This window comes from Platichthys flesus, chromosome 17 (assembly GCF_949316205.1).
Source record: "Platichthys flesus chromosome 17, fPlaFle2.1, whole genome shotgun sequence".
NCBI classification, from domain to species: Eukaryota; Metazoa; Chordata; class Actinopteri; order Pleuronectiformes; family Pleuronectidae; genus Platichthys; species Platichthys flesus.
The window spans coordinates 9859785-9874763 of record NC_084961.1 but is presented as its reverse complement, the minus strand read 5'-3'; the positions used below and the strand labels follow the sequence as shown (position 1 = coordinate 9874763).

General features: G+C 43.0%; 1 protein-coding gene across 4 annotated transcripts; it reads right to left on the bottom strand.

Annotated features, from left to right (window-relative positions):
* Nucleotides 1–247: 247 nt before the first annotated feature.
* On the bottom strand, nt 248–14310 carry pdcd6ip (programmed cell death 6 interacting protein). 4 transcript variants are annotated; one of them, XM_062409378.1, is made up of 18 exons: nt 14012–14310; nt 11543–11597; nt 11383–11452; nt 10487–10614; nt 9331–9484; nt 8499–8599; nt 7175–7306; nt 6818–7031; nt 6173–6296; nt 5036–5213; nt 3940–4051; nt 3670–3839; nt 3002–3250; nt 2555–2689; nt 2285–2379; nt 2066–2174; nt 1698–1894; nt 248–1345 (listed from the first exon to the last, which is right to left on the bottom strand). In XM_062409378.1, the coding sequence occupies exons 1-18, from the start codon at nt 14215–14217 to the stop codon at nt 1111–1113; spliced, it is 2664 nt and encodes an 887-aa protein (XP_062265362.1). In that variant the 5' UTR covers nt 14218–14310; the 3' UTR covers nt 248–1110. The 4 variants fall into 4 exon arrangements, with proteins under 4 accessions (XP_062265362.1, XP_062265364.1, XP_062265361.1 ...); XM_062409380.1 differs by having other exon boundaries at nt 7175–7291; XM_062409377.1 differs by having other exon boundaries at nt 1698–1897; nt 14012–14309.
* Between the last annotated feature and the right edge of the window lie 669 nt (nt 14311–14979).

Genomic DNA, 14979 nt, shown 5'->3' with positions numbered 1-14979 from the left:
GGAACGGGATTTGCATGTCATCTAAATGGGATCTGCCCCCGAATGTTCAGGGGGTCAAAAAGCATCCGATTAGTCGGATGGGACGACTCGCTCCCCGATTGGCTGAAAAGAGCAACAATGGCACGTGAAGCAGAAGTACTGCGCGCTGTTCAGGCTGCGGTTCAACTGGGAGTTACAGGACTGCCCTCTGCTGGCTGCTTCTCAAACCTCCACAGTAATACACAAACACACACACACACGTTTCAAAGACCGACAAAGTCTGACTCGCAGTTGTTTTTAATCACATTAGAGCTAAGGAATAAAAATAAACACAAAGAGCATGAGGGTGCACAGTGTCTCAGTTAACCACACACGGAGTCTTATTTATACATATATTTATATAATAGAACCATTTCTCCCAATTATGCAGTCTGATTGTAACACGGAAAATATATACCCACGTTCCCTGGATGAGACTGAAGAACAGAAAAAGAGCGAAAGAGAGCAGAGCGCTCAACAGTCTGATTAACATTAGAAAACCTGCAGGCCATTCGTTTTTTAGAGTTTTTTTTTTTTTACATCAGCTCGGCATCGGTATTTATTACAAAAATAGGATTATAGTTGATACAGAAGCACAGAGTGGGTTGGGGGAGTGAGGATGAGTGGCATCCGCCCACCCGACATACACTCTCAAAGCAGGAGACAGAGAGCCATCCTGGGATCCTACGTGCCCCCACGAGTGTTGTACAGCAGTCCAGCCCGGACAAAGAGTCGGTTATTGATGCAGACAAGGCTAGGTTTAAATTAAACAAGTAACAAAACTCTAAGGATATGAGTACATCAACATGAGGGGGGGTTAGTGCATCAGTGAGAGTTGAGATAGTCGAGGAAAAGTGCTCTCAGAGCCCAGACAACACGGGACGTGAGCGATGGAAAAGAAAAAACCTTCAGAAGAGCAACGTAATCAAAAGTTTCAGAAGAAGTGCAAAGCAGCTCTAGAGTCACTGTTCACTCACAGCTGCTAAAAGTGAGAAACAAAGGGAGTAGATGGAGATAAAGTGTTATTGCTGGGGGGAAGTTTTTATTTGGTGTTAACGTGTGTGAAGAAGAATCAGGCGATGAAGAGGAGGTTTATTGCTGAGGGTAGTAGGGCTGTTGCTGCTGTGGTGGTTGCTGGGGGTAGCCAGGATAGGGTTGTCCAGCAGGGGGAGCTCCAGGGTATCCTCCTTGCCCTTGAGGGGCCTGGTATTGCATGTAGGGCATGTTAGGCATGTTGGGCATGTTGGGCATGTTGGGCATGTTGGGCATGTTGGGCATGTTGTATTGACCATAGCCGTAGGGGTATCCCACCGGCACCTGGAAGTACCTGCACAGACACCACAACACAGAAAGTAAATCTGACGTTCACCCAAAAGTAATTTTCAAGCCAAAACATAAATTCAACCAATTCCTGGGCTGAGATATTGTTCATCAGATTCCCAAATCAAAAACCTCACTGTACCAAGTCAAAACGAGAGGTCGCACCTCAAAGAGGGACGACCTCTGTGGCGTGGATGTGGTTTGGTTATGAGAAGTGTGACACAGACCAGAAAACTGTATTTTGCAGTTGCAAACACAACGGTCTAGAAAAACGAAGTAGCTGCCGAAAAACAAATCCGACTGATCAATATAAAGATTATGCATCTACTGAAACTAGGATGCCATTGTGAAAAACTCACCCTGGGTAACCCTGGTAAGTGGGGTAAGGTGGTCCCTGGGCCGTGGAGGATGGGGCCAGAGGTGGTGGGTTGTTGGAGGGAAGGCCAGCGGCTGGTGTGTTGGCGGGAGCGGCGGAGGCAGCCTGAGGGGTGACGCTGGGAGGTGGAGGCCGGGCTGGGGGCAGGGGCTTCGCTGGGGGCTGCTGGGCTGGTTGAGGCTGCTGAGGCAAGAAGACAAAGAAAACATCAGACTTTAATAAAAGTTCAGTGGTGGTCATTGCTGGGCTTTGTGAGGTCAGTGTTGGGCTTTGTGAGGTCAGTGTTGGGCTTTGTGAGGTCAGTGTTGGGCTTTGTGAGGTCAGTGTTGGGCTTTGTGAGGTGCTGCTTACAAATACAGTCCTGGGTGCGGGGGTCGGGCCGGCAGCCGGGTTGCTCTGATAGGCAGGAACATTGAAGGATGGAGCACTGGGCTCCCGGGCGATGCTCACCTGCAGGTCCCTGAAACCAGGATTGAAACATCACAACTGTTTCCTTCATATTCCAGCATTTTAGCCATCACCTGCCCCAGCTGCCGCTCAAAAGCAACAACAAAATGGACATGTACGTACTTGAGTAGTTCCTCCCGCTCCGTCTTGCGAGCGAAAACGATGTCGCTGCATTTGTTCTGGAACTTGAGCAGGATTTCTGTCAAGTCATTGTAGAACTGAAGGAGGAGAGAAAACAAGTGGGGGACAAAAATAAATCCCCTGCCTTGCAAAAGAACTTGACACACAAATACAAAAGTAATATATAAATTAAAAAACGTTTCTGGCAAGACATGCATTACTGCAGTACAGCCTGCTGAGGCTCGTGAGGGCCTGGTTGTGCTGAGCGAGTACCTTGGTGCCTTCGCGCAGGTTGCTGCTGATCTCGACGTAGCTGTCATGGGCTGAAGCCAGCTTCTTCAGGACCTCCTCCCTCTGGTTGGCCTCGGAGTTGGACTGCTTCAGACTGCTGAACTCCTGGTGGGATGTCTGCAGAAGAAAGATCACAGACTTAGAACGTTCACCACTGATATTTACTGGAAGATTTATGGGCAGTGAACAAATCATTTGTCTTCACACTGAAGGGCACGATTCAGAGGTTGAACTGGGTTTCGTTCTCTAGTTGGATTTTATCTGCACCTGCCCACTGACTCCTTATGCTCAAGTTTCATTGATCCCGTTCCAGAAATTCCCTTTTTGTTTGCTTCATTTCAGAAGAAGGCCAACTACCAACACATACTTTTGACAGATGAACTTGTCATGAAGAGTGTCTCTTCACCAACACATGTGCGTTTTACATACCTGAACCTGTCCAAGCAGCTCTTCCTGCGTGCGGAGGGTGGCTTGTACCCTCTGGTTGTAGGTGCCGTACAGCTGGTCGAGCTGGGAGAGTGAGAGCTGCTCCTCGTTGAAGGCCCCGTCCTGGGCCAGTGCCATCAGGAAGGTAGCAGACATGTCAAAGGTCACGGCCTTGACCTCGCCCTCCAGCGTCTCCCGCTCCATCTTCATGTTGTCCAGCTGGGTGAGCAGCGAGCGCAGCACGTTCACGACCTGGACGGAAGACAGACGAGACAGCTTGAATGTTCCGCCCCATGGTGAACTGTCCTACATTGACTCTGACCTCTCACCCTCGTCATAATGTCGGCTGTCTACACCTCAACACCTTCTTTCCCCACTCTAGCATGACTGCATTGTGGCTTGAGACAGGCACTACCTCACCCATTCCCAGTTCTGCTTGCTTGGTTTCTTTAAGTTCCCCAGTGAAAACAATGCAAAGTCAGCACACAAAATGAAAAATGGAGCGACTGTGGGGAGGAGGGAGCGAGCCATAAAGTACACAATGTCCACTGGGTTTTTGCATAAAGCAGGTTTCTGTATTTATCTCAGGTTTTAGTCTGCAGAAGTTTACATGCTACTTTAACCAGTGGCACTAGCAAAGACATGAAGAGGAAAACAGAACTCAGACAGACCTCGCTGCCCTGCAGGGTTTTGGTGGGGTTGGCGGAGGGGATGGCAGCGTTGAGCTCGTCCACTGGTTTACACAGCAAGGTGATCATGTCACAGTGGACGCTGTAGCGGTCCTTGACCACCTGATCGGCCTGTACAGCCTTGTCCAAGAGGTTCCGGAAGTTACCGCCCTCTGGGGAAGAGGTGGGGGAGTTAGTAGTGACCATGGTCAATAATGCACAGAAACATTTGTGTGTGTGTGTGTGTGTGTGTGTGTGTGTGTGTGTGTGTACCTGCACGAAGGGGCTTATACAGGTCACCAGAGGGGGTTCTGTTCCAGCGCTGGTTGAACTTTGTTCTCAGCTCGTTGTCTGTCGTCTCTTCATCGTCCAGCATCTTCAGAGACTAATGAATAAAAACATCTTACTGAGCACATGGAGGAAATATCACAAGGGTCACATTAGATGACTAAGCCTTAATTACTTTAAAGCTTGGGCCATGGGTCCTCTGTAGATGAATACTATTGATCTTTGAGCGCTGTTTTAGAATTCAGTGCATCATTCCTCTTCTGGCAACAATATGGTCCATATTTTTTTAGGAGCGCTGCAGCTTATAGATAAAATGCTTCTACTAACTCAGAGAAATCCATGTATCGCAGTTACAAAACAAACAAGGTCAATGAAAAACAGAGCTGCAACCTATATTGTTTCAATGGTAAACAAGTTAAAGCCAATTATTAAATGTATATTCATATATACAAATACATATATAAATATATGTATTTTTCAAAATGTAAAAATCGTGGCTAAAGTTTTAAATGTTTTAAACAAATAAATAATTAATTATTGACACTCTGCCAGCATAAATGTGGTCTCCTACTTTTAAATTGATTATTTTCAGTTTTGAGGAGAGTTTGGTTTGGACTTTTCAACTCTGCTAACAAACCTGGAAGCAAATTATGCTTTATGTTTTTCCTCCCGTCTGTTTATTTGTTTGTCAGTAAGCTATCTAAAAAAACGTGTTGGCTGAAGCTGGTGAACAGACAGTCCTTGGCCCAAAGATCAGTGGATTAGATTTCAGTGATCATCCTGATCTGGGATTTCCGCCATTAGAAACGATTATGAGCTTTTAGTGTTCATGTGTTCTGATGTGTGGTGGTAGGGAAGTCCAACATTGACGATGCCCAAGTCAGCATTATTAGATTCATAGGCTGCGTTTTCAAGAAAGCACAGCCATGTGACAAACAAGCTGTTTAAGAGGCTGCTCTTCTGAACGTGGTTTCTTTACCCTTTTTAATGGCTCTAGGGTTACAAGTAGCAGGAGAGCGAGACGGACAACAGAGGAAGACGTGTATAATTCTGTGTGCTTCTATTCGTCTCTAACACCAACCTCGTCCAGGATCTCTCTGTTGCGAGTCAGGAGCTCTGGCAGGTCTTTGATGAGCTGCTCGATGCTCTGTAGTCCTCCCTGCTGCACGATGGATCTGGCCTTCTCAGCAATGGATTGTGGGATAGAGTCTCCGGACAGGTCCTCCAGAGCAGCTGGCAGGTTCAGGGACGCCAACACCCTGTTGGCCAGTTACCATTGACCTGTTATTTATTGTGGTCTCAAAAAAAGGTTAACTTTGAGTCTTGTCTTGTTATACATCATTTCACATTAACACTTAACATCAAAATGGACAACTAAGCCATGAAACCATTTAATACAAAAGACACCTACTATAATTAGATACTAGGATATTACAGCCATTTTTTTGTTGGATGAAATACTAAAGATTATTAAGCACTCATTAGCATCTCCACGATTTTGTGACACAAGTGCTTGACTGTTACTGAGGGTACTACAATGAAACCACAGAGTGCTTGTACTGACTTTTAATGCACCATTATGTTATGAATTATTAATAAATCGACCCATGCATGGAGACACAGCACTCATGGACATGCTCATTAAAAGACAATTACACTTGCATACTTCACATTAGTTATGCTTGGGTCCGTTTCTTTTTTTACATACCCACCCGACCCTCAAAGCGTGTATCAACCTGACCTACTGACCACCGACATCAATATGACCAGTAGACGATTTGATATTTTCTAATGTTATGGATGGCCTGGTGGGAGTACTGCACAGTACCAACTTACACACACACACACACACTCACTGACCTACAGCTGCCATAGGACATTGATTCACAATGCCTTCACCTTAACTGTGACATTTTTTATACCACAATTCCACTTTATGCATTTATCTTCCTTTTCTCCAGACAACAGAAGTATCTTTACAACGGCGAATATAAGTAACGAGTGAATACACCTTTACATTTTATGTTGCTATGTATATTCAGGGTTTTGTCGTTTTCCTAGCACTACAATCAAGATGATTTAAAGTGTATGACCTTGAATTACATAACTGTAGCAGCACTCTTTCCCTGTAATGCAAAACCTGCTGCACACAATGTGTTTGTAAGTTATTTATAACTTCCTTGTAACGCTGCTTTGTGTCAGTCACAGGAAAACATACCCGTTGCAGAGGTTGGTGGACTCCCTCATCGTTCCCACCAGTCGGTTCACAGTCTCAGCCTTCCTCTGGTTGTAAATGTTCATGGAACACTGCACCGCCATGGGAACCATCTTCTCAAACAAGTCTGAGGAGGAAAGAGCAGCCAAATATCAGAAACAAGTCAGAGTTTTAGGTAGATCAGATCCCATCTACAATCAGATGCTCCCTGTACATTGAGCCTTAGGTGAGGTTTGGATGGAATTGTGCTTAAATAAAATTTGGCAGTGACTGAAATTATAATTATCGGACTCTACAAGTATAGGTTTATATGCGATTATATAAAAATGTACCAAAGAAATTACAGCAACTCCACGAAGACCAGTCTGTTCTAAATAGGCCAAGCATTCTTAATGGTTACCCAGGGGCTTCCTGATTGGCTTTAAACAATGCTATAGCCACGGTAGCAAAAGTGGCAGTTCTGTCTCATCAATTAAAGCAAGTATTTTGCATGTTACTTGGTGACGTAGACATTTTATGGAAATAAAACAAGTCAGGAATGCAAATAAGGCTTTGCAGGCTCGGGAGTCGTTTTCTGTGGGAGGGACAGACTTTCTTAGTCTCTGAATTTAGCATATAGCTTTTAAATTGAGTGTCTGTGTATCTTACCTGTGAATTTCTGGCTGAGTGGCATTGTGATGGCAGTGGGTTTGACCAATGTTGCCTTGCCGATATGCTCCAGATCCTTGACGTCAGGAATACGATCATGGTAGATAAAATCGTTGTCTTTTTTGGCAGCGGTGAGCGCTCGGTTGATCTTATCAGTCAGGTCCTTAACGCTCACGTACTCGTCATAAGGGGTTTTCACCAGATCTTTTGCATGCTGGAGAGAAATAGCAGCTTAATAGGGTAATTATTTCATTTAGATGTTGAATGTCAAGGTGAAATTGTTATTTGAAGTCAACACAATTGATGATAAATGAGATTATTTGCAGAAAGACGAAACAAAGTGTGAAAGCTGCGTACCTGCAGGCGAGCGATCTCCTCTCCAAAATGCTTCTTCTGCTTGGCCACGAGGCTCTGGTACAGCTCGGCGTTGGCCTGCATGATGCAGTGCTTGGCCCCCAGCACCGGGATCACTTCCTGAAAATAAAAATACTGACCAGGGAGAGGCAACCACAGAGCAACACACAGGCACGCAAACAAATATAAACACATACACACACGAAAAATGGGAAGGCAAACCACAAAATGACAAACACACACCAGCGAAGTCAATCCACAAATGACATCAAGAAGCCAATCACAAACATGCAAAAGCAGTCAGAAGCATGCGCACACACGTACGCAACCAGACAAACATAACCAATGCCAACACCACCAAGACCACGTGGGATGCAGATAGAGAGGAAGACGAGAGAGAAAACAGAACAGGCCATGAGTGTTAAACCTTTCAGCAGAAGCTGCTACACCTTCATCAAAAGTCCCGAGCCGTGTGTGAATGTGTATATGTTTGAGTGAGTCTATGACACTGTGTGTATGCTTGGTTTGAGACATTCAGGGAAAATGCAGATGCTGCTTTTCAGACCATGACCTTTTTTATTTCTGAGCGCATGTCCATGATTAATACATCTTCCATTTGTGGAGCCCTGAAAACTTCTTGGCAACTACTAGTATTTTTCAAAAAAAGCATTTTAATAAAAAAGTTCCTGCATAGTCTTGTTTATCTGGTCCGGTTCCAAAATCCACTGGGTTCTTCCTCGGGTCAAGCCACAATCATTCACAAAATCTCATGGAAATTGGTGCAGTAGTTTTTGCGTCATCGGGCTCCGATAAAAACATAATCTCCTTTTCACTATAGTTTGATTTCATTAAGCTGAAAATATCAACCCTGTTGCATTAACCTGAGGTTGTGCTGGTGTATATGTGTGTGTGTGTGTCTGTGTTGGTGGGTGTAGGTGTGCGTGCAAAAGTGTAAGACAGAAAGTAGGTTCTCCACATGTCCTATATTAGATGTTAAGAAACACATCAGAACAGAAACAGGTCCAACTGAAGTTCAGTGGTAACCAGCCAATCAGAATGAAAACAGGATGGAAATGGATCAATGAGAACAGAGAGAGATTACATTCTGGACCGTCCCACAACTTGAGTACCACTCGCAAATCGTTTTCCTCCACAGACTCACACATACGAAACAAAACACACAATCAGTCACACAAAACAGAATCCAAATGTGTGCGTCTCCATCGCAACGAACACACGGCGAATGTGAATGCGTTTCATGTTGTTTGTTATTAAACCACAGCAGTTTTTATGTTAGTGTGTCACTGCATGCGTGTCTTTCACATACCTTGGGAAGGTTGTCTTTATACTGGCACTGCTTGAAGGCATCGCCATAGTAATCTGCCGCCTGATTGGCCAGCTTTGCGACGAGAGCATCTTTCATCCTATCTATTGGATGAAAAAGAGACTTCAGTACAGACCACATAAGAAGTTACATTCTTATTATCACATATAAGATAGTTATAACACCAGCTGGGTTTCACTGACATTAATTAATACACATTAGACATTGTATAACAGCAGAAGTGTTTTTCAGCGAGGTCTGTGGCTGTGATATCTGGTGCATTTTATCCATTTAACAGTGGTAATACGTCTTCCTAATTAAATAACCCTTACAATACTAAAGGTGTAAGAACTAATTCAAAAACAAAATACCCCCACTCAGCAAAAAAAATGTGTCTATTTAAAGAAAAAAAAAGGGATATAACTTTAAAACCTCCTATAAGCAACTCAGGAGACAGAACTGGGACGGAGGCTGTGTTCAGCTGCCTGCTGCCTTTGCTAAAAGTACTCTCAGGGCAACAAAATCACAAGAGTGCAATTAAAGATGCTATTTATTAAAAGTGCACACAAATACTCTGCTTACATTATATCAGCAAGACTGGTAGATGTGTGACACCAGTGTCCCAGAACAATGAAACTACTTAGGAAAAAGTCTAAGTGTTGGTCCTTTGTGTGCGATGCTCTTTTTAAACAAACAAAGAATCAGCATGACAGAAAGAGATAAATCATAATGAGAGGGCATTGAAAGGCTGTGCAGTGGACTATAATGATACATGTCTGTATGTTACTAAATAAAATGTGGGCTTGCACATTGGGGGGGTTTTGGCTTTTGGTACCTGAAGCAGCTTTGAGGAAGAAGACCTCCTGGGCCTGGGCCAGCATAATGAGGCTGAGGGTGCCCACAGTCTCCGGGGAGATGTCCATGGTGGGCTCTCTATTCAGTGCAGACAGCACGGTGTCCTTAATGTGACCAAACGCTCCACTGGCCAGCTTCAAACAGACACAGATAAATGGTTATTTGACTCAGTTCTATTTTGATGCTTTGGCAACATTGTTTTTGAAACTTTTAAGCCAATGAAACAACTTTGATTTCAATAAAAATAGAAACACAGATGAGACCCTAATAACAACAATATAAAATTCACATTACCTAAGTTTGTATTAAACTTCAATATCAGTCCCGACTGGTTTTACTGCACATCACTAACTGAAGTTTTACCGAATCATCACTTAATGCATCACATTTGCGCTTTGTTGGCACCTGGCAAAGACAACACCATGTAATCAGGGTCCAACAGACTCAGTGTCTCAGTAACCGCAGCTTTTTCCTTTATGTGCTAGTTTCAGGTTTCACAGGAGCCATTTGCTGGCACTGTTTACACACAGATCAAAGATAGTGTGGGGGCATCATGTTTCACAAAATGGTGCAGGAGATATATATGAACGTTTTCCTGGCCTTTTGTATGATCATGCTAAAAAATCGCATGGTATTCAATACCCATATTTACAAACAACTGAAATGAATGATGATGCTTTAGACTTGTGAAACATACATAAGAGTGAAACTTGTTTATTTCACCTCAACTCAAAGTCTGAGAAGCAGGTGAATTAAAAAGGTATGGTTTTCCTTCTGATACATATATATAAAAAATAAATATAGTAGCGCCAGTTAATTGCTGTTACAATATTGATTATAACTGAGGATCTTTAGGATTCTTTTTAATATGTTTGTGAAACAAACAACAATAAGTCAATATAAATCCCAATAATAGTGGAAGTGTGGTTTCTAATGAAAAGACATTCATCTTCTGAAAGGTTTCCAGTGGACATTTAAACAAAAACCGAGGAGTGGCAGTGTCTTTATATCTCTGTAGTCAATAGTCATTTATCTGACAAAACAAGCTTAACACTAATATTTTAAATACTTATTTCCACCCGGCATTGAAATCATGTTGTACACGTTACTATCTCACTGTTTGCTGCTACACCCACCTGATAAAATTTGGCTGAAGCCTTCAGCCCCTCGTCATTGTCCAGGTTCTGCTCTGAGGCGATCTGACTGGCCAACGCTGCTGTGTTGAACAACACACACGTCTTCTCGTAGCCCAAACTGGCCAAAGCTGCAACACAACAATATTGTGTTTATTTTTAGGGACAACTTGGTAAATAATACATTTTCATTGGTAAATACATTAAATGTAACTTCAACTTCTTTTCACAGCTAGAAAGTGACAATGAAGAGGATAGAGCAACAAGAATATTTCATAGTTCTGTTATTTTTGTCACATAGCAACAAGTTGCTCTTTGGTGAACACAGCTGTTTTTGTGAAATAGGCCTTTTCCTGCAACCGACATTTTCTCCTGCTTCATTCTACATTTTTCCTCACTCAGAGTAAACTGGAAAGAATCCTGCAGTCATGAGCTCCCACAATTCACCACAGAGGACAAAAGATTCAAGCGTGAACAGAATAAATGTGCAGAGTGTGGACTGCAACAAAGACCTATCTTAAGAGTCAGGACATGTTTTTCCCGTCTCATTTTTGATCGAACATCTTCTCTCCTTTTTGCTTTGACCACCTGTTTGACACACACTTCAGAGGCTAGTTTTTCTTTAACCCTAACCCCCTGTCAGGCCTGTTTCTGCATGCAAAGTAAAACAGGAGCAATTTAACGTGAGAAAGCTTAGCTACCCATCGAAAGTGTGAGAGACAGACACACACAAACAGTGATGGATTAGGAGTTATTATTACAGATAATGGACCTTGAAGGCAAAGCCTATCTTGTGTCATCATGTCCTCCATCTGGAGCTGACTACAGCCCTGTACACTCAGCTAGATGCAGATTTTCTTCTACAAACAAAAATGTACATGACAAGAGGCTGCACCTACCGAGCTTGACTGAGCCACCAAACAGCGACCCTTTATCGAAGGCATCCTTCCATGTGAAGGTCAAGCAGAGCTGCGGAAACAGAGAGAGGCTTTATGTTGAGTGTCTTCTGTTGGGGAACTACATCTAACCCACACTCATGTGAGCTGACCAATCTCTTACCTGGTTTTCAGAGAAGGGAAACTTGGGCTCAACAGCACACAGCTGGTCATAATATCTGAAGAGAGAGAGAGAAACAACTGGATTAAAGTGTGTTGTTATTGTTTCTTAAAGATCTAATGTCATGGTTTTTAATCATAAAAAAAGGTAGAAATATTTATATATTAGATTAATACTGAATAGTTACATTATTACATTACATGTCATTTAGCTGACGCTTTTGTCCAAAGCGACTTACATTTTAAGTACACTCAACATTTATTTCAAATTGAATTTAAATACATAAAATAGTCCATACAGTAAATCATAATCAAGTTATGACACAACTGAGCTTTGTGGAATGAGAATGCTCTGCCATTTCAAAGATACTTGACAATGAGTCATGAATGACAGAATAGACAAGCACACTAAAGTATCGTGTAGTTAACCGGTTACTGGTTAGGGAATCCCAGAGAACTAGCTCATCCATCCGGTTTTTCTAGCTTCCAGAAAGACTGGAATGCTTGAATACTAGAATAACCTATATTTACAGTTAGTTATGCTTAAGTTTCCCTTTCAGATAAGGACACACATGCACCAAGGAAAGCTGAGATGAGGTGTGCGCTTCTAGTTAACCGAAGGAAAAAAAAAAACATGGTCGCCACAGTGACACAATAGCTCTGTGTTAGTGATTCTATCAGAGGGGTAGGCCCTGTTGCCCTGGCTACCTGGCACAATCGCTAACAGACATGTGCATAGAGGGAAGGAGCGACAATGTTGACAGAAGGTAACGGCAGACAGTTCGGCATAGACATGCTAACTTCCAACCTGACTCTAATAAGCAAAAGCCTGTCAGCTACTGAACCACTGGCCCCACATTTTTCACATAAAGGCTGTTCAAATGTCTATACATTACTAGGCTAATGACAGTTAGGTAGCGAGTTGTGACTCAGGTAGTTATAGGAATTGAATAATCCATGGGAAAATCTTTATGAAACACCAAATCCCACTTTGTACAATTCTGGCTGCACTCCACGGGTCAGTACTTCACACTCAGCGGCTTCGGCTGATTTAATCTTTCAAGAGCCTCATCTTGGCAAATACAAGACCACTGACTAACTGTGGAGAATAACGTAAGAGGGGCATCCTGTGAGTGCATATCTGGCCACTCACGTAATCAGTGCAAACCCTGTGCATGGAATAAATCATGAGTCACAAAGACGGAGGTGAGAAAGGGCAAAGTCTGCTTCTATAAATAGAGGATGGGTATGGTAGGCTACTACGATGAGTTGAATAAAGGACAATATGTGGATAAGGCTAGCTAAGCCAAGAACTCCCTGAATTTTCCATTAGAGCTGAGTCATAATGAAACAATTTAAAGTCTGTATAGTTATACAATAGTCCGAGAGTAGTTAACCAGGCTGGAGCTGTCAGTGGAGCACGGGACAGAGAGGAAGTTCAGTCACATAAATCCTTCATAACTGTAGTTCCTCTATGCAAAAGGTTCAGCGTCGTGACTCTCTTTCGCGTTTAATAAGTTTGCACATGTGGGTTTTTCCTAAATTTAGTACATTTTTTCCGAACTGCGAATTCTAGTAAACAATCCAATAGCAGAGTTTCCGTGCTTCTCCTTTCTTCTGATTCACACACTCACACCTGTGTGGACATTTTTCATACCGATGTGAAAACCTGGTTTATCAGCCCTGCCGCTAGGTGGAGTGACAGCCTGGCCCTGAGTGACACCTGACCCTGGAGCTGACTGGGTTCGGCACAGAGCTAATCAAGCTAATGTGACAGTGTGTGCTGAGCAGTTTAACTGTGTGTATGTGTGTGTATGACAACAAGAAACTTACATAACTTATTTTAAAACTAAAACCTCTATTCATGTCCCGGCTTTACAATTAATACATCAGGATGAGCCAGCTGACCATCAGTCCTCCAAAAATAACAATCGATGAAGGTGGGGATGAGTTTGAGTGACGGAGTGGATGACGTTTTATTTTATGAATATCTTAGTCACTTTTAAGATGTCACATGTTCAAGCAGGTTGGCGGATTCAACACACAAGGCCTTGTCTTTCAGCCCGGAGACAATAAAGTTATTTTGAAGCTAATTCTACTGTGAATGTAAACCATGTAGTTTCATCATGTGAGTCAGTGAATTATACACGTTAGCTAGCTCGGCCTGCTTGACTTTTTTCTAACCTAGAACGCATCGGACCGGTCGTTAAAACAAACTAACAAGCTACGTCAGTGTTCGCCTGTCATGGAAACTGCGTATAAATGACACGCGAGGCCGATACTTTGGGGACAAATACTTCCTAGCATGCTAGCTTGACTAACTTTAGCTCCCATGATAGCAACCATAGGCTAAGACAGCTGGGTGCGGCGATGACTAGGCTAGCCCCCCGCCACAGGTGACAGTTGTTCTGTGTGTCAGTTCCACGCGGGCTAGTTCAGGTGTGTGTTAAAATGGAGGGGAGGGGGGGTGTACCTGAGCAGGACCTCCAGCGAGCTCTCGTGTTTGTCCAGCGGCCTCCCCAGCGCGTTCTTGCGGAGCTTGTTCAACTCGTCCACGGATCGGAGGTACTCTGCCTGGTCCTCGCTCCCCGCGTATGTGGCCGTTACGAACTTGGACAGCGGCTTTACCAGGTCCACCTCGGACGACTTCTTTAACGGGACTGAAATAAACGTCGCCATTTCGGCCCGTGTTACGAGCTGTACGGAATCAGAGAGACGAGAGACGAGAGACGACCAACGAACACAAACAACAGCGAGCGACCCACTTCCTGGTTTCTCACAGGGAACGTCACATTACGTCATTTGGGAAGCGGTGACGCGCACGGCCCAGATCGGGATCGTTTTTTTTTTCATTTAGAAACAACAACACTGAAGAAAAATGTATTAAAAACGTTATTTTATTTCTACCGGGGTTCAGGTGAACTTACAAGAAGAGAACTAACAAAATTTACCTGCAGGTTCATAATAAACCATTTGTTCCCTCATATTCTAGATCTTTGTGGGGTAATATTCCTATAACACAATAATACAGGAGATTCCACCTGATTGAACACAAACCATTTATCAATATGCAGCATAAACTCACCATAGAAACTAAACAGGTCAACAATCAATAGATGAGCCTACTATATATGAATCAATTAGAATTAGAATATATTGATAATAAGAGATATAGACCAAAATATGATCATGATATTGTGAGTCAGATGAATGAGAATAAAAAGCAATAGTTGAAGGGAACAATATGTCATTTTTTCGAATATACGAATATAAACTAGAAGGTTTTGCCTGAATTTTCAGAATTATATTAAATTAAATGTGTCCCACACTGTGATTCTTGTAAGGCGTCCGAAGCCAAGGCTGGAAACCACTTGGTTATTCTCTAACAACATGTTAAATCATCCAGTATCTAAAAGCCAAAAAATAAAATTAACTTTTAGG

Bases quoted from the DNA above. Each gene is read 5' to 3' on its own strand.
- pdcd6ip (XM_062409377.1), bottom strand. From the start codon at position 14,217: ATGGCGACGTTTATTTCAGTCCCGTTAAAGAAGTCGTCCGAGGTGGAC. The intron at 6,297-6,817 runs GTAAGATACACA...TTTCCTCCTCAG, and splicing joins ACTCAGCCAGAAATTCACAG to ACTTGTTTGAGAAGATGGTT. The intron at 1,346-1,697 runs GTGAGTTTTTCA...GTGTCTGTGCAG, and splicing joins ACTTACCAGGGTTACCCAGG to GTACTTCCAGGTGCCGGTGG.